General features: G+C 39.6%; 1 protein-coding gene and 1 pseudogene across 2 annotated transcripts in view; one reads left to right on the top strand and one right to left on the bottom strand.

Annotated features, from left to right (window-relative positions):
- Positions 1–18,436, top strand: part of MYH10 (myosin heavy chain 10) — a 163,712-nt gene that overhangs the window by 73,010 nt on the left and 72,266 nt on the right. For both annotated transcript variants that reach the window (XM_064271764.1, XM_064271765.1), the window contains exons 7-8: positions 16,269–16,332; positions 16,941–17,039. In XM_064271764.1, the coding sequence (XP_064127834.1) occupies positions 16,269–16,332; positions 16,941–17,039 (163 nt within the window). The remainder of the gene's footprint in view (positions 1–16,268; positions 16,333–16,940; positions 17,040–18,436) is intronic.
- LOC104846521 (E3 ubiquitin-protein ligase RNF168-like) lies at positions 9,986–11,912 on the bottom strand (annotated as a pseudogene).

Here is an 18,436-nt window from a genome sequence, read left to right as displayed (position 1 = left end):
GCCTGTGACTTTTGGAGTTACAAAAAGACTGGGGAAACTGCTTCTTTTAGAGTTTTGCGCATCCCCTAGATCATTAGCATTGAGCCTGAGCCACAATTAAATCTTAAATTTTTCCTACTGGAAGCCCTATGTTTAGTGGCCATATCATGGGATAAAAGAAATGGTGAGCTTCCAGTTTTGGTATGTGACTCTTCGTGAAGATTTTCAAGGGCTTCTGAGTGGAAAATGCTTTATTGTACCACATAAATCAAGTTACCAATCTATTCTGATCCTCCCCCCCCCCCCCCCCCGCCCAAACCATACTCTAAATTCAGGAGAAACAGTTTTATGGCCTTTTGCCTAGAAAAGATAAATTGCTTCCAAGCAGTCATTTGTGTCCTTTGGTAAAAATGTAGTCATTCTGGTACAGCGTGCTAAGGATTCTTCTACCTATGAGGATATGTTTCCACTCATTATTTTTGTGTTTGGGATAGATGGAAGTATAATTCTGTATTAGTTGATGCATAACAAATTACCCCAAAACCTCATGGCTTAAGACATTTTTTATCTCACAGTTTCTGTGTGTCAGGAGTTTGGGAGCAGCTTTACTGTGTGGCTCTGGCTCAGGGCCTTATAAGGTTGTCATTAAGATTGTGTTGGCTGGCTGAGACCAGAAGAACTAGATGGTGCCTGGCTACCACCAGTGACAGCCCTGAGAGGGAACACAACAGAGAGTACCTGATGGAGCAGGAGAAAAGTGGGGTGCAGAACTCAAATTCTAGTAAAAAGGCCAGACTTAATGGTCTGACTGAGACTGGAGGAACCCCAGAAGACATGGCCCCCAGACTCTCTGTTAACCCAGAACTAAACCATTCCCAAAACCAACTTTTCAAACAAAGATTAAACTGGACTATAAGACATAAAATGATACTCGTGAAGAGTGTGCTTCTTAGTTCAAGTAGATACATGAGACTAAATGGGCAGCTCTTGTCTGAAGGCAAGTTGAGAAGGCAGAAAGGGACAGGAGCTGGTTGAATGGACAAAGGAAATCCGGGGTGAAAAAGAGGAGTGTGGTGTCACATGACAGGGAGAGCAACTAGGGTCACATAACAGTGTGTGTATAAATTTTTGTATGAAAAACTAACTTGAACTGTAAACTTTCACTTAAACACAATATAAAAAAAAAAAAAGATTGTGTTGGCTGGGACTGCAGTCGTCTGAAGGCTTGACTGAGGCTGAAAGACCTGCCTCCAAGCTTACTGAGGTCGCTGTTGGCAAGAGGCCTCAGTTCCTCACCTCATGGGCGTACCCATAGGCCTGCTTGAGTGTCCTCATGACATTGTAGCTGTCTTCCTCAGAGTGAGTCATGTAAGAAAGAACAAGGCAGAAGTCACACAGAACATTTGATGACCCTACCTTGGAAGTCACATACCATCATTTGTTGTATTTTACTGATCATGCAGACCAACCCTTATACAACGTGAGAGGGGACTACACAGGTCGAGAATACCAGAAGGTAGGGCTCATTAGGGCGGTATTGGAGGCTGGCTGTCACAGATCCTTAAAGGGATTTCCATAATTGACGTGTGTGGTGATTAAGCATTTGGCTACTAACCAAAAGGTCAGCAATTTGAATCTACCAGCTGCTCCTTGGAAACTCTATGGGGCAGTTCTACTGTGTCTAGTAGGGTTACTATGAGTCGGAATTGACTCAACGAGAGGGGGTTAATGGGAATCTACAGTTTACATTACTTTAGATCAGTGGTTCACAATTAAGAGTACCCTAGGAGATATTTGGCACAGTGTCTGGAGACATTTTTGGTTGTCACAACTCAGGAGGGTGATGTGCTACTGGCATCTCCTGGGTAGAGGCCAGAAATGCTGCTAAACATCATACAGCATCTCCCACAACAAAGAATTGTCCAGTCCAAGATATTTGTAGTGTCGAGCTCGAGAAGTCCTTCTCCAGATTGTTCCTTTAAACTGTAGTCCAAATTAAGGTAGTCATTTTCTAAAATGTATTTGCTAGGTAATACGAGCCCCCTTAATGCTTTTTATTTAGACATCCTATTACAAAGGCTGGAAACTCTGGTGGTGTAGTGGTTAAGTGCTATGGCTGCTAACCAAAAGGTCAGCATTTTGAATCTACCAGGCGCTCCTCGAAAACTCTATGGGGCAGTTTTACTCTGTCCTGTAGAGTCATTATGAGTCAGAATCGACTTGACAGCAATGGGTTTTTTTATTATAATGGTCGATATAAATAATTCTGGTAGAAACTTATTTTACATTTTACTGGTAAGAAAAATTTCCTAAATTGTTTTCTGGCTTGCTTGAAGCAGTTCATAGGAAGAGGAACTTGAATAGACTTAGTTTTTCATTCAACCAAGAAACAAAGGTACTTCTAAATTGTTGACTTTGGGCTTTGATTCTTGAAAAAACAACTTTATATTGATATGTAGAGTATTTTTTTTAATTCACTTTTAGAAATAATTTAATAGCTAGCTGCTATTACTATAAAGTATTAGCTACACAATACTAAAATAAGTAGTTGATTTAAGCAAGTAAGTAGTTCCTGTCATGGATTGAATTGTATCCCCCGAAAATATCTGTCAAGTTGGTTGGGCCATAATTCCAGTCTTGTGTGATTTTCCACCATTTTGTAATCTGATGTGATTTTCCTATGTGTTGTAAATCCTATCTCTATGATGCTGATGAGATGGGACTAGTGGCAGGTATGTTAATGAGGCAGGACTCAGTCTACAAGATTGGATTTGCCTTGAGCCAATCTCTTCTGAGATATAAAAGAGAGAAGCGAGCAGAGAGACATGGGGGCTTCATACCACCAAGAAAGCAGTGCTGGGAGCAGAGATGTCCTTTGGACTCGAGGTTCCTGTGCTGAGAAGCTCCTAGACCAGGGAAGACTGATGACAAGGACCTTCCTCCAGAGCCAACGGAGAGAGAAAGCCTTCCCCTCGAGCTGATTCACCTGAATTCAGACCTTCTAGCCTCCTAGACTGTGAGAGAATAAATTTCTGTTTGTTAAAGCCATCCACTTGTGGTATTTCTGTTATAGCAACACTTGATGACTAAGACAGTTAAAATATCCTTTAATAGTTCTCTTCAGGTGTTGCCAACATTTTGGTTCTCAGAAGGATTAGAAAGTAACCAGCATAGGCTCATTTTTTAATTAACTTTTATAAAATTTTGATTTTTGATCTGTTGTACATTTCCATTAATTATTTATTAAGCACCTATTCTTTGCCAGGCACTGTGTTGCTTACTTGATAACTTCGTTTAGATGTCTAATAGATTTAACATATTTCAAATGGGATTTTTTTTGTTTTCCTTTGTTCTTTTAAGTCTTATCTCAATAATATCAATAATCAGCACCATCAAATCACCCAGTTCTAAAGCTTTAAACAAAATAAAGCCTAGAAAAACACGTAGGAATTATCCTTGATTCAGCCTTTTTCTCATGGCCCATAACCAGGTTGGGAGTGGTATCCGAGGGGGATCACTTCCAGGTTACCCCCCATACCAAAATCCGAGAACGCTCAAGTCCCTTATATAAAATGGCGTAGTATTTGCGTATAACCTACGCACATCCCCCTCTATACTTTAAATCATCTCTGGATTACTTATAGTACCTAATACAGTGTAAATGCTATATAAATATTTGTTGTACAGTACTGTATTGTTCAGGGAATAAAGACGACTCAAGACGAACAAGGCTCAAATGACTGCTGGAGAGACTGAGGATCTGTGAGGTGGCAGGAGGCTACAGCAGCACATGCCTACATATCGCTTCATACAAGTGGTTTCAGCATAGTTCTTGGTGCACAGCAAATTCAAATTTTGCTTTTTGGAACTTTTTTTTTTCCCCGAGTATTTTCCATCAGAAATTGGTTGAATCTGTGGATACGAAGGGCCGAATGTATTTCACATCTACTTTCTCCCTCTTCTGCCTGCTACCCAGGTTAATCTAAAGCCCTCTCTATCTGGGGAGGTTTTCTCCTGTTGTTCCCTGTCACAGTGTCCTATTTGTTTCCCTCAAATACTTACCACAGGGCATAGTTAATGACTTTTCTTATCTGTTATCTTGCTCTTCTGCTAAGATATAAGTGCTTTGACAGTAGAAACCTTGCCTGGCTTGTTCCTTGTGTATCCTTCGTTCCTCACACTGTGCCATGCACGTGTAAGTACACAGTGGGCATATTGATGGAATTTATTTAGTTAAAATGTGGTTGCCTACCAAGTGCCAGATAGTCTTCTAGGCCTTGGAAATAGATGAGTGGACAAACAGAGTCCCTGTCCTTGTAGAGCCCACTCTCATTTGGTTTGAAGTTTACTGTTTTCCAGAACATGCTGTGAGGTACAGTTGAGCCCAGGGAAGGCATTCCACGTGCCAGACCTCCAAGTATGCATGCGCTGATTTTAGAAGCATGGACAGATGTGTGGGAGTCAGTGGCCCCGTAGGTAGGCCAGGCTTTGGGTTGGAATTGGTTTTGTATATCAAGAGTAACGTGGTGTTTTTAAAAAAAAAATCATTTGTGTATACAGCAAAATTTCAAGCAGTCATTTGCAAGCGACATGCTTACTGTGAAAGTATTTGAAACTATAAACTTCATAAGCTTTGGAATCCATTTGGTTCTGTTTCTCTGATCTGATATAGACGACCAATTTCCTGAAGGATATCTTTTCTTTCGAAGATACTAGCATATGGTTTGTATTCAGGGGGATTCTTTAGGAGAGCATTACCCTTATGAAAATAATCGTTCACAGGTAGTCTGGTTCTCTGTTTATGGAGAAGTAAAATGCATTCCAGATGGAGAAGATGTATGTAAAACGAATCTCCTGTAATGTAACTTAAAAACAGGGGCTTCAATTTCAAAATGATTGTTTATATCAGCAGGTACTCCTTCTCTCACAAAGTTGTAGGAAGAATCACTTTCGTTATTTGCACAAATCCATTTTTTTCTTCCCAGCAAATGGACTTGAGCCAATTTGGCAATTCCCAATTATTTTGTTCCTTTTGGCGGATAACCAGCTTCCCGTTGTTTGAGCTAGGAAAAGGCACTAAGCCTTTTCCCTACAGCTTGACTCCCACATTACAATGAAAGGAAGTCATAATTCTGCACCCTCACGTGTATTTATCAGCAAATAGGCACCAAAGACCATCTTGTAAGTTGGGTGCAGTCCCTATTGTCTGTTTAGGTACCTTTTCCTGAAAGGCTTGCTGAGGCAGATGTGACAGTGTCCAGAGGCAGGATGGGGTCACACAGGCAGCCAGCATCCTCCAGAGCAGTGGCTGCACACAGAACCACATGGGACGAAAGCCTGGGGAGGGGCGTTCCCAGCAGCACAGCCTCCTGCACAGCTAGATTCTCAGCACCGTGTTCACACCAAGCAGGGAGTGTCTCTATAATATTCCTAATGGGTTGGATCCACACATTAGCTACAACAATATACTCAAACATACCAACGATCATGAAGATGGTACAGCATGTGCCAACATTCTGTTCTTTTATACGCAGGGTCACCATGAGTTAGAGTTGACTCAATGGCAACTAACAGGAGCAACAGCCATCAGTCCATGTATCTTAAACTTCCATTCATTTTACCCAAATGATTTCTAATATCCATAATATTAATTAACAGGCCACTTATTTCACTGTCAAAAACTCATTGTACTAATTAACAAAGTCTTCGGTGTAGTTTGGAGATTAGGATAGCAAAGCACTTCAAGTAGCCAGCTCTGGTACCTGGCCTAAGTGCTAGCTGATTACTCTCAGAATGTGTTTTCCAACTTAGGGTGAATAGCTGCCTCCAGACTTTAGACGAAAACTAAACTAATACAGGCATATAGTACAGTATCTGTGCTGAAGTGTTTCAAAGTGAATTACAGACCGCATGACTTTAAACACCAGGTTGTTGTTGTGCTGTTGTGTTGATTCCAACTTACAGCTACCCTGTAGGACAGAGTAGAACTGCCCCATAGGGTTTCCAAGGCTGTAATCTTTACGGAAGCAGACTGCCACATCCTCCTCCCACGGAGCAGCCGGTGGTTTTGAACCACCAACCTTTTAGTTTGCCAGTGAGCATTTAAGCACTGCACCACCAAAAAAAAAATTAAACCCGTTTGCTGTCAAGCCAATTCAACCCATCCAATGCTATAGGACACAGTAGAACTGTCCCATGGAGTTTCCAAAGAGTGCCCGGTGAATTTGAACTGCCAACCTTTCGGTTAGCAGCCCTAGCTCTTATCCGCTATGCCACCAGGGTTTGCACTGCACCACCAGGGCTCCTTAAATATGAAATTAGAAGGGGAAAAATAATTTGAGTAGGAAACAAGCCTGTGTTGCCCCAGTTATTAAGTTGCTAACTAATTACTGCAGATACATCATGAACCACCCAGACAAAGTTCCAGAAAACCCATGTCAATTCAGAAGTAACAAAATTCTGAAGCCAAGTGCAGAACAGTGAATTATTTAATGTCTCTTCTTCACGTAGTCTTTGTAACTCCCACAAAATGATTGGGTGGGACTATGCAAATACAGTGTTTGTGTCCCACCAAGGGGATTGGACAGCTTGCTAAGAATGCAGATAAGGTGCATGGAACCCGTGTGTGAAGGGAGACCATGCAGATAAGGTGTATGGAACCCTAACGAGGGGATTGGTCAATTTTCATGTCCCACAGGCTTAGAAAAGAGAGCCAATCCCAGAGCCAGGGAGTGAGCTTGCTACCACTTAGAAAGAAGAGCCAGGAGCAGAGCATGACCTTTGGACCTGGGGTCCCTGCACTGAGAACATCTCAGACCCAGGAAACAGCTGTAACACTGGAGATGGCAAAAGACAGCAAAAAGCAGCTGCAAGCGCAGCAGAACCAGATCAACGCAAGACGGCACCGTAGGCTTCCTGGCCCACAGAGCAAGGCAGTTACAGTGAGTGTGCCAACTTACGGAGTGAGAGAGCTGAGTACCTTCAGGCAGGAGGCTTCCTGGCGGAGTGGTGTACATCCGGGCACTTGTTGGCAGAGCAAGGCTTACTGACCCATGGAGCCAGAGAGCTGAGCGCCTTTGAGCCAAAGCTTACTGGAAGAGTAGGGTACCTCCAGGCACTTACTGACAGAGCTAAAGAGCTTTTTAACACTTGCCCTAGCAGGGCTGCAGGCACGGCTGAGAAGAGGCTGTCTTGATGGAAGAACTGTATCCTGAGTTCTTCCTGATCCTGAATTATAACCTGTTACTTCCCTAATAAGCCCGTAAAAATTGTGAGTATTGTCTGTGAATTCTTTGTAGCCATTGCAACGAATTATCAAACCCAATAGAGAAGTAGAATGCCATGGGAGGGACGATTAGTGTCAAATTGGTAAAGATGGCAGAGAGAGGAGGAGGAGGTATGTCTGACCTCCGCCTCATAGGAATCAGCCTTCGGCTCTCTAGTTGTCCTTGGTGTTCAAAACTCTTAAAATAAGTAGGTAGGCTCAGTTGTCCACAGGTTGGTACACAACATGTGTCTGGCATCAAAATGGACAGCTCTGTAGTTAATACATGGAAACCCTGGTAGTGTAGTGGTTAAGAGCTACGGCTGCTAACCAAAAGGTCAGCAGTTTGAATCCACCAGGTGCTCCTTGGGAACTCTGTGGGGCAGTTCTGCTCTGTCCTATAGGGTCGCTATGAGTCGGAATAGACTCAACAGCAACAGGTTTATAGTTAATACATAATATCCTTGTCATGTTTTTTGGTTTTGTTTTTATTGGTGAAATTCTTGTTAAGCACTAAGTACCGTAATCTAATCTATGTGGAAATCAATTATGGAATGAGCACTTTCAGCATAGATTTCTTCACATAATGTTTAAAAGGTAGAGGACCAACTTAAAAATAACATTTGTTACTTGTTTTTCATTTTAGTCTTGATTTGTGTTTTAATTAAAAACATTGTGTAATTCTGTAAGAGTGCTTAGTATATATGTGAAGGGAAAGCCTTTCGGTTGATAGATTTTATTCCTCTCTTACTTCCCCCACGGAAGAAGGAAAAGTTACCTTTGATTTCACTACAAGAGATATGCGCTATTGGTATTTTGTTATATATCCTTTCAAGATTTTTTCTTTTTTTCCTTCTTTCTTTTTTTTTGGACTGATACAAACATTCATTATTTTCTTGCAAAAAGGCATATTTGGTAGGGATAGCAAAAAGGCTAATAGAGAAATTAAAATTTACCTTAAAACCAACTTTAGCCAGGAAGACTTCTTCACAGACAAGTAAGTGGTTAAATACCTAAATTCTAAATATATTACACCTTAGGCTGTTTTTCCCCCTTCTTGGTCACAGACTATTCCAGGAAGATTTAATTAGATAATTTTTAATTTCAAGAGTACCAACAATGTCTACCCTAAAACATAAAGTGAAGTTGCTCTTAGAAAAATATTGGCTTGATGAGAATAAAAAGATTCTAGTTCATTTTAGACAAATTTGGTTTTTAAGTTTCTGACTAAACTTCATTCCACTACAATATTTAGAGGGCAATCACTTTTTTATTTATTGTTTTTTTGAGACAGAGCAAACAAAATTTTAAATTAGCATTAGAATTCCATCCATAATTACCCAATCAATATTGAAGCAAATTCTATCAGGTATGCAAAGATTAAGAGAATTTCAGTTACAAAATTTGAAGGGAAAATGCTTAACAATGTATAAAAAGATTGACAAATTTAAGCTAGAATTAGCTCTAGGAAATTTTATTTTTCTAGTAAATAGACGGCTAAGTAGACGTCAGCAGAAATGCTGTGAAGGCCGCTATTGGTTTGCAAAAGTTGTTCATATTAATGAGACAAAAGCGTTAACGGTCTCTTTTAAATTTCCCAAAATGAAATCACTGCCTTCTGACAACTTTTAGGGGTAAGACAGGGTAACACCAAAGTATTATACTTTCTATTTTTATCCATAAACACAAATAAAAGTCAGTATCAATACAAATGATAATATAAGGAAATAAGCACATGGTTACGTCACAGGTTTCCCAACACAGGGTGTTGTAATATATCTCTTTCAGTACAATACCGTCTTTCCTGGAACAGAAGGTTAACAGAAATGTCAATTTTCAAAAATTCAACTAATTGAGTAGTAACTAATTTTGATTTTCACACCAGACACTATTGTGTGAAAAGCTGTAAAAACTCAAATCCTTTCAGCAAACAAAGGACAAGGGAGACTGCAACCTACCCCACCCAGCCTCACCCCAACTCTTAACTCCTTTGCATCAAGAGTCTAGTTTGCTTTTTGTGAAAGCTAATTTCCACTTTTCCAGAAGATCCTGATTTTCTGGTTTGACATTGATCCTAATACATTCTAAGTCAAAGAAAATGCTTTAATGCTTAAAATTAAAGTGGAGATGAAAGTTAGGTTACTTTAGTGTGATTGAAGATGCAGTTCAGTTGCTTTGTAGATATATGGGAACATAGCAAGAAAACTTGTTTTAAGCCCTGCTTGGGTTCCTTAACTACTTAGTATAGCATAGTCTTGCTTTGATTACTAAACCGAAAACCAAACCTACTGTCGTCAAGTCGATTCCGACTCATAGCGACCCTATAGGACAGAGTAGAACTGCCCCATAGGGTTTCCAAGGAGCACCTGACGGATTTGAACTGCCAACCTCTTGGTTAGCAGCTGTAGAACTTAACCACTATGCCACCAGGGTTTCCTCTCATTATTAGTCATGACAAAAAGGTAACCAAAGGCCATCAACGTGCATTTTTTGGAAAGAGAATGGCACTTGTAGATTTCTTGGAGTTGGCAAAAGCATTTTTATATCTATAAGGATTGTCAACCGTAGTACCCCATAGTTATTAATAATGGAAAGGATCGGGACCCTTGCTAATCACTGAGCTTTGCAGAAACAGAAACACGTTGGTATATTCTTCCTGTGTAATCACAGAGTCCTTTAACTAAGGACCCACCCACAGAGAAAACTTATCCCTAAAGAGATTCTATAATATATATTAAAAAAAAAAAAAAAAGGAGCTTCACTATCCGGCTTTACTAGATCCCAAAACACACCCTTTACCCATGCATTACTTTCTGTATCTCTGAAACATTTGAAAAACACTTCTCTGTGAATTACTAGGCTGTAGGGAGTGGGCACTTTTAGATACATTAGAACGACCTCTAGTAGAATATTGGCACCTTTTTTTCCGTTAACAGTAACTGAATGTTTCAACTGGATCTTAAAGAAGGTTGCCGTTTTTCATCCTCTGAGCCTCTCCAGGATTTTAAATGTTCTGTATCGGTTTGTCTCTTGAAGTTCCTGTCTTTGGCATTACTCTTCTGTCCCTTCAGTAATTTCTCTGGAGAAAAGGGTGTAGCTCTTAACTCATATTCACATGGGGATCCTTTTTGACAGTTTGGCTTCATTTGTTCTTTTTATCCACCTCTTTCTGAAGTTGTAATGCTAATAATCTGTCTTGTTCTTGTTTATGTCTCTCAAAAAGTAGATGTTCCCGCTCTGTCAGTTTCTGGGTAAAGCTGATTTCTGTTTCCTCTTGGTCTAAGGAAGTTTGGGGAAATATTTTCCTTCTTTTTGCAGAAAAGCATGGATCCTTGACTGCTTCAGAGGAAGATTCCTGGCTTTTTCTTTTGGAAATATTACTACTGATGAGTTGGCTAGTCTCTTCATTTTCTGTCTTCACTGTGCTGTTTCCAGTTATCTCTGTCGTATCAGGTATATTGAGCCTACTCTCGTTTTGCCATGAGGCTTAACTGCAACTTCTCTAGGGTAAGGGACTCTGTAGATTCCTCAAGATTTACAATACATAACTCTTTATCATGGTTGGTTGGTCTTGGTTTGACTTCTCCTTGAAGGCATCATTCTGAACCATAGGCACTTAACTGAGGCATAGGTCACTCTACTGAAGACCTTGCACCCTGTTCTTCAATCTCAAGGCAAATTTGTGGAGAAAGTATTGGCATATCTTCTTCAATTTCTGTGTCTTGCCACATGTTGTTGTTAGCTGCCGTCGAGTTGGTTCCGACTCCAAGCAACCCTGTGTACAACACAATGAAACACCGTCCAGCCCTGCGCCATCCTTGAGCTCACTGTTGCAGCCACTGTGCCAGTCCACCTCGTTGAGGGCCTTCCTCTTTTCCGCTGACTCTGTACTTTGCGAAGCGTGTTGTCCTTCTCCAGGGACTGATCCTTCTGACAACATGTCCAAAGTGTGTAAGATGCAGTCTCGCCATCATAGGGCTTGTCAAATCTCTGCTGTCAATTTCCTTTAACACAGAGCCTTTCCTGTCTTCTTGTACAACTTCAGATTGTGTTGCTGACCCAAATTGAGATTTAGGTGACAAATACTTCTGAATAGCTCCAGTGTTTCTTTGATGGTTCTTACTTTTCTTTTGTGACCTGATTGTGACTGAATCAGACTTTTTTGGAATTCAAGGGAGAAGCTGAGGTACTTCTCTCACAGAAATTGTTAATATTAACGCTTAGTTTTCTCGCCAGTTCTTCATCACTCTTCGGTTGTTCTTCCATCATTCTTTGCCTTTTTTCTGCTTCCTCTGCCAGTAATCTCTGTATAGAGTCTTCACTGGCTTTGTTTTCTTCTTCTTCATTGGCTCGTCGCTCTGCCTCCACCTTCCGTATCTCCTCTTCATAGTCTTTTCTCAGTTCCCCAGGTATACTTAGTAGACGAACTGGCTGATAGTCATCAACAGGTGAGGGTGCTCTGTCTTAGCTCCGGACATCTCTTTTGTTTTTCTTGTTCATAAAAGTGGACTCATGCCCTTGGAAGTGAGTTATTAGTTGGCTCTCTAACACTGAAGCATGGTGTGTATCCCAGCACCTGCTTCTTAGAAGAATTAAAACTCCAGGGTGTCCAATATGAATGGAGATATTTAAATCCTAGAATATTTGGGGATATTCAGTTATGTCTTTCTTTTGGGTTCTGAAATTTTATTTTATGTTGTTATTGTCAAAGTGCTTGGATATATCTTGTAAAGTATCTGACTTTTGCTAATTATTTACAAAACAGAATAAACTTTAGAGCTTTGGCTTATAAATAATAACTAATATTCATTAATTACTGAATATGTTGTTTCCAGAGATACTGGCTTCTTTTGGGTATGTCTAGAAGAAGCAGAGGTGACGTTGTTGTTGTTCTTATGTTGTTAGGTGCCGTCGAGTCGGTTCCGACTCATAGCGACCCTGTGCACAACAGAATGAAACGCTGCCCAGTCCCTTGGTCCTGATGATATTGAGCTTTTCCATCGTCTCTTTCCACAGATGTAGAGGTGGGGTAGAATACCCCAAATCCATTCTACCTTCTCCCCATACTGTAGGACTCTACGTCTCCATCCCTTTCTTTATCGTACCCCCGTCTTTCATTACTGTTTGCCTGTCCCTTTTCATTTAGCCAAAAGTTATTTTGTTGGCACTAGCTGTAATGGTCAGAGCACCTCTCGCCCCAGTTATGAGCAGGAAATCTGGCTAGGGAACTAATGAGGAAATTAGTTGACCGCATGTTGGTGAGGGCGTAGTGGTTAAGTGCTACGGCTGTTAACAAAAGGGTCAGCGGTTCGATTCCACCAGGCGCTCCTTGAATACTCTCTCAGGCAGTTCTGCTCTGTTCTATGGGGTCACTACGAGTCGGAATCGACTCGACAGGAGTGGCAGTGGTGACTTTGCTTATCTATACAGGTAAGTGACCATGTGTTTAAATTATTTGGGACATTTCTTTTTAGGTTACCAGTTCAGAAGGCCAAATTCTTAGTTTTCTTCAATCTCTGCCCAGTTTAAATTAACTTCCTTTTCTGTATTATAATCTCCCTTGAAGTAAAGAAAAATAAAATCACTGAATATAAGATGGATAACGTTCAGTTTTGTATTTCAGAGCTGTCAGTATAATAACTTGGCTTTGTTGCCCAAAGAATTTCTTTTGTCTGATGAATTTTGAACTTCTGGTTTACCTGAGGTGATAAAGAGACGGGAACAAGAAGCAGCATAGAGCTGAAGGTTTAACTGAACACCGTTGGATACGTAGTAAAGAAGTTAATGTGCTTTGAAAGCTGAAAGTTGGTATTACTGGGTATAACAAACTTTTGTGAGTGAAGAATTCCGTTTGTAGGAGGTGATGCCATATGATTTGGATTAACCTTTCTGCAGCGTTAAAATGAGAAGTTTGAGGACATGTTTGCTTAGGTGGTTATGCTGACAGCGCACCCATCGCAGCTTTGAAGTACTAACGTTGTCTTCTAACTACTGTCTCGTCAAACAGCAATTTTTATTAATCAGTGAGGTATCGCATAGGTAATACAGCTGTTTAAAACTTAGAAAGAACTTTAATCCTCAGTATAACATCCGGAAGGAGCCCTGGTGGTGCAATGGTTAAGCACTTGGCTGCTAACTGAAAGGTTGGCAGTTCAAACCCACTCAGTGGCAGGGGGAGAAAAGACCTGGTTATCTGCTCCTGAAAAGATTACAGTCTAGGAAACCCTATTGGGCAGTTCTACTCTGTCATATAGTGTCACAGTGAGTCAGAATCAACTAGACAGCATATAACATAACATCAGGACCTGACTAGATTTTGAGTTTCTTTTTTGAGCAGTTCTACCTGTTTTTAAAATTTTATTCATCCTTAGAGGTCTTCCAAAGATAAAATTTACTTATTTTTTAAGTAGAGTAAAACTCATTCTCTTGTAATTACCATTTATGTCCATGGGGCCCCTTTATAAATCTGATGTAGATTACGGGATGTTAATGGTCTTTTTTCTCTGTATCTTGAAACGTTTTCTGTTTCATCATTCTAGAAATTATTTCATCACTTATCATTTTTTTTTTCTCTCATACCTCAAAAAAAAAAAAAAGGGTAAGAATGATGAAATTGCCTAAAAGGATGCCACAGTATTGTATTGCCCAAAGTATTGGTGTATTATCTTTCAGGAAGGTATGAAAGAAGTCTTGAAACACCATCTTTGTAGTCTACGTTTAGCTTTTAGTGAACATAGTTGAAAAGTTAGGTTTTCATTTTCTGCCCATAATGGCAAAGAAAAGAAAATTCACAAAGGAAAACATTTCACAAATATTAGACAAATCAGAAGATAAATGCACAGAGACAGCAGCACTGTGGACTAATAATGACAGTAAAATTGATCCTATAAGCAAAATTTCAGACTGAGTCTTCAGCTGATAGCCTAGAATTTTCTCAGACTCAAAAACAAGGCATTTCTCAAGGGAAAGATGAGTCCAAAGGACTAGTGGACCACATCTACCACAGCCTCCACCAGACTGAGTCTAGTACAGCTAGACGGTGCCCAGCTACAACCACTGACTGCTCTGACAGAGATCACAATAGAAGGTCCCAGACAGAGCTTGAGAAAAATGTAGAACAAAATTCTAACTCACGAAAAAAGACCAGACTTACTGGCCTGACAGAGACCAGAGAATCCCTGAGAATATGGCCCCCAGACACCCTTTTAGCTCAGTAATGAAGGTCACTCCTGAGATTCACCCTTCAGTCAAAGATTACACAGACCCATAAAACAAAACAAGACCAAAGGGGCACAACAGCCCAGGGACAAGGACTAGGAGGCAGGAGGGCCAGGAAGGCTGGTAATAGGGAACCCAAGGTGATGGAGAAGGGAGAGTGTTGACAATGTCGTGAGGTTGTTAACCAATGTCATAAAGCTCTGTGTACTAACTGTTTAATGAGAAACTAGTTTGTTCTGTAAACCTTCAACTAAAACAAAACACAAAAAGGTACAGTAAAAATAAAAAGTTATTTCTAAGGACAAAAAGAAATTGTGGCATTAGCATCCAGTTAGTCATTCAGTAGGAAGGACTTGCTCACAAAGTATTTTGCAGTAGGAACCTGGACCGTCAATTTTACTACGAGGACATGTGATAGTCTTCTTTCACCTGGTCTGATGTTTGGTGTACCAGAGTTTATCTGATATGGTTTGTAAGTGGACAAATGCTGGAGGCAGATGGGTATACAAAAGTTTTGGAAAAGAAACAGATGATGTAGAAATGGAAAAATTTATTAGACCGATCATTCTAACTGGTGTTTGCAAATCTAAAAATTAAAGTGTTTTGCAATTGTGGTGCAAAAGAGAAGGCCTTAATTTCTTTGACAAAATTAGGAGCTGCCACTTAAGTACACCCTTAGGAGTGGGATTGCAGGGTCGTGTGGTCAGCGCACAGTGAACTCGATGAGAAGTTGGCGACCCTGTCCAGAAGCGCCACTTTGTAGCCTCAGCAGCAGTCTACGAGAGAGAGAGCTCTAGTTCCGCATCCTCACTCACCTGTTTTTCTTAAATTGTAGCCATTCTAGCGGTATCTTAGTGTCTCCATTTTAATTTCCATCTTTCATGTGCTTTATTAACCTCTCATATTTTCTTAGGTGAAGTGTCTAATCATGTCTTTCACCCTTTTTTTAAAAAACTGGGTGGTTTATGTGACTAAGTTGTGAAAGTTTTTATATATTCTGCATACAAGTCCTTCATCAGATATGTGTTTCTATAAATATTTAATTCAGCTTGTGGCTTGTCTTTTTGTTTTCTTTACAGTAGCTTTTGAAGAGCAGAATTTTTAAAATTTTGATGACATCCAGTTAGCTTTTTGTTTTATGATTCATGTTTTTGCATTCTAAGAAACCTTTGTCTAACCTAAAGTCACAAGGAGTGTCTTCTGTTTTCTTTTAGAAGTTTTATAGTTGATACATTTAAGTCTATGATCTGTTGTTGCTTTTGAAAATATACACAGCAGAAAATACAATAATCCAACAATTTCTGCATGTACAATTCAGTGACATTGGTTGCATTCTTCAGGTTGTGCAGCCATTCTGTGTTTTATTTGGCCTTTTTCTAATCTACATTTATAGGTGAGACATAATCATAGTTGCTTTTATTTAGCCTTTCGTTTTTGTGCTATTTTTGCCAATTTTGTATCAGTGCTATGATAACTGTATAAAATGAGTTATGAAATAATCACTATTTTCTTTTATTAGATTGTTTAGAAGAGCTTTTTAAAAGTTTTAAATGATTGGCATTTCATCAATTTTCTTTCATTAATAATTCCTAATTTTATTGCGGTGTAATTCCGGGATGTGATCTAGCCTATTGCTGCTTTTTTTGAAATGTATTGGGGCTTTTTTTTTTTTTTCCTTTTTATTTGAGACCATATATAAGGTCCATTTTTGTGACTAATTCACACATGGCACATTGTTTTATTATCTTATAGTGTTTGGATCCTCTTTGTCCTTATTTTTAATTTTCTCTTTTTAATTTATTTTCAGGGCAAGTTTATTCGGATCAACTTTGATGTAACTGGTTATATCGTTGGGGCCAACATTGAAACATGTATCCTTTTTGCTGTACACGTATATTATGATAATAGCATAATCCAAAATAGAGAAGATTTCATCGTCCTAAATCCTCTCAGCGACCGCCTGTGACAGGCGATAGCCCTCCCATTAGCCAAATGATAGAGCGATGAGTGTAAGGTGACTCATAGCACGTATGTTCGGGAGTCGGACTAAGTTTTTATTTTTAGCCCTATCACCTTCTAGCTGTGTTATTTTGATTCAGTTATTTCTTTTGTGTCTTGGTTTTCTTATTTGTAAAATTCTGATGATAATTCTGATGTTATAAGCCTTCTCCTGCCTTAAGCAGCTGTACTTCATTTTTAATAGCTTCTGACAGTTCAGCTGGAGTGCTGTGTTCCCTGAATGTAAATCTGCCCAGTTGGGGTTGAGGCGGAGTGGGGAAGCACCCAGCAATCTGTAAGTTCCCTTCCAGTCCGGTGCGTGTGTGTTCTCCTCCCTGCCCCCTTACAAAGTACAAACATTTATATTGGTTCTTTGCAGCATAGTTGATACATATCAGAGAAAGAATAAGTTTTATGAATTAAATTTGTATAAAGAGGACCTCCTTTTGAATTATTTAATCCTTAAACCATCTTTGCTCAGACCTTCTAGAAAAGTCTCGTGCTGTTCGTCAAGCAAAAGATGAGCGGACTTTTCATATCTTTTACCAGTTGTTGTCTGGAGCAGGGGAACACCTGAAGTGTAAGTCACAAGGATCTTTACTGTTTTATACTCACTTGAATATCTTTTTTAATACTAGTTTTTTTTTAAGAGAGAGGTTTCAAGGAACAGTAATTTTACACATACAGATCGAAATCCTAACTGGTTAGAGCATAAGCATGAACTTCCATGTTGAGGAATAGATACTTTGAGTGGCAGGTATATCGGTGTTGTTACATTCTCTTTTGTACTTTTTTCTTTTTGCGAGTTTTTAAATTATAAGATAAATGAACATAGATTTTTATCCAGTTCTAGCTCAACATTTATAAATATAAAATTAAGAAAAAAATTAATTTACGTAATAAAATTAAGTAAAATAAATATTTGTGTTCGTGTATATGTGTGTATGTGATACTTCCATTAGAGTGTGTGGTCTGTGTGTATTTTTTGTTTGTTTTTGGCATGAATTGTAAAGACCGAAAGCTTGGGGTTGGGTAGGGTGAAGAGTAGAACTCTGGTCTAAAGCACATGAATCAGTTTCTGAGTGAGAAGAGAAAATACACAAATTCCCAGTTTCTTCTGAGTCTTCAATTCAGTGTTGCTTCTGTATCATTAGTATATATGCTATCTCGACAGCAGTGGGTTATATGCTATCTGTGTATCACAGTAGACACATACCCAGTAATACTTTTCTCATCTGCGGTCTAGGCTTTTGCTAACTGCAGGCATGTGTGAAAGCATTGAACCCAAAAATTAATTAGAGAAAGACCTGCAAGGAAGCAACAGCCAAATAAATTAACTGCCAGTGAGAGATTAAAAATTCAAGATTATGCAATATGAGGTGCTGAAGAGAAGAAAACCCTCAGGCTTCCTGCCTTGCAATGACTCTGGAGGAGTAAGAAATCAGGAAAACAAAGAGAAGGAGAGAGAAAAAGCAAGCAGGCAGTGCTCAGTAGAAGTTAAGTACTGTGATGTAGATAGGTGGTGAGTGATGGGGTGATGCCCAGAAATTCTCTGTAGGAGAGTTAGAGCCACTTACAAAGAAAGCTGAAAGCATATTACAACCTCTTTTACAAGGATGAATAGCCCTATTTAGCCGCTCCTGAGAACATCCTTCTGCTCTCAAGAGCACATTTATTGAAAGAGTAAGTTAAGTAGTCTTTGATTCATTGGTTCCTAAAGTTCACGGAGCCAGTGGGGGTGTCCATTATCACGTTCTGTCAGGGGAGAGAGGTAGCACCTAACTATAAAAGGCAAATTAACCACAAACTGTTCCAGGGCATTTATTGGGCTTAGAACTTGCTCGGCCCCACGCTTTACACCTTCTACGTCTGTGTTTCTATCTTATGTCCGTGGTAGTCTTCTTGTTGACGCAGTCATGTTTGCTATAAACTACTTGTTAAGATAGGAATGTAGAATATGGCTTTAAAAGTTTCCCT

This window comes from Loxodonta africana, chromosome 18, assembly GCF_030014295.1.
Source record: "Loxodonta africana isolate mLoxAfr1 chromosome 18, mLoxAfr1.hap2, whole genome shotgun sequence".
NCBI classification, from domain to species: domain Eukaryota; kingdom Metazoa; phylum Chordata; class Mammalia; order Proboscidea; family Elephantidae; genus Loxodonta; species Loxodonta africana.
This window is presented reverse-complemented; position numbering and strand designations above follow the sequence as displayed.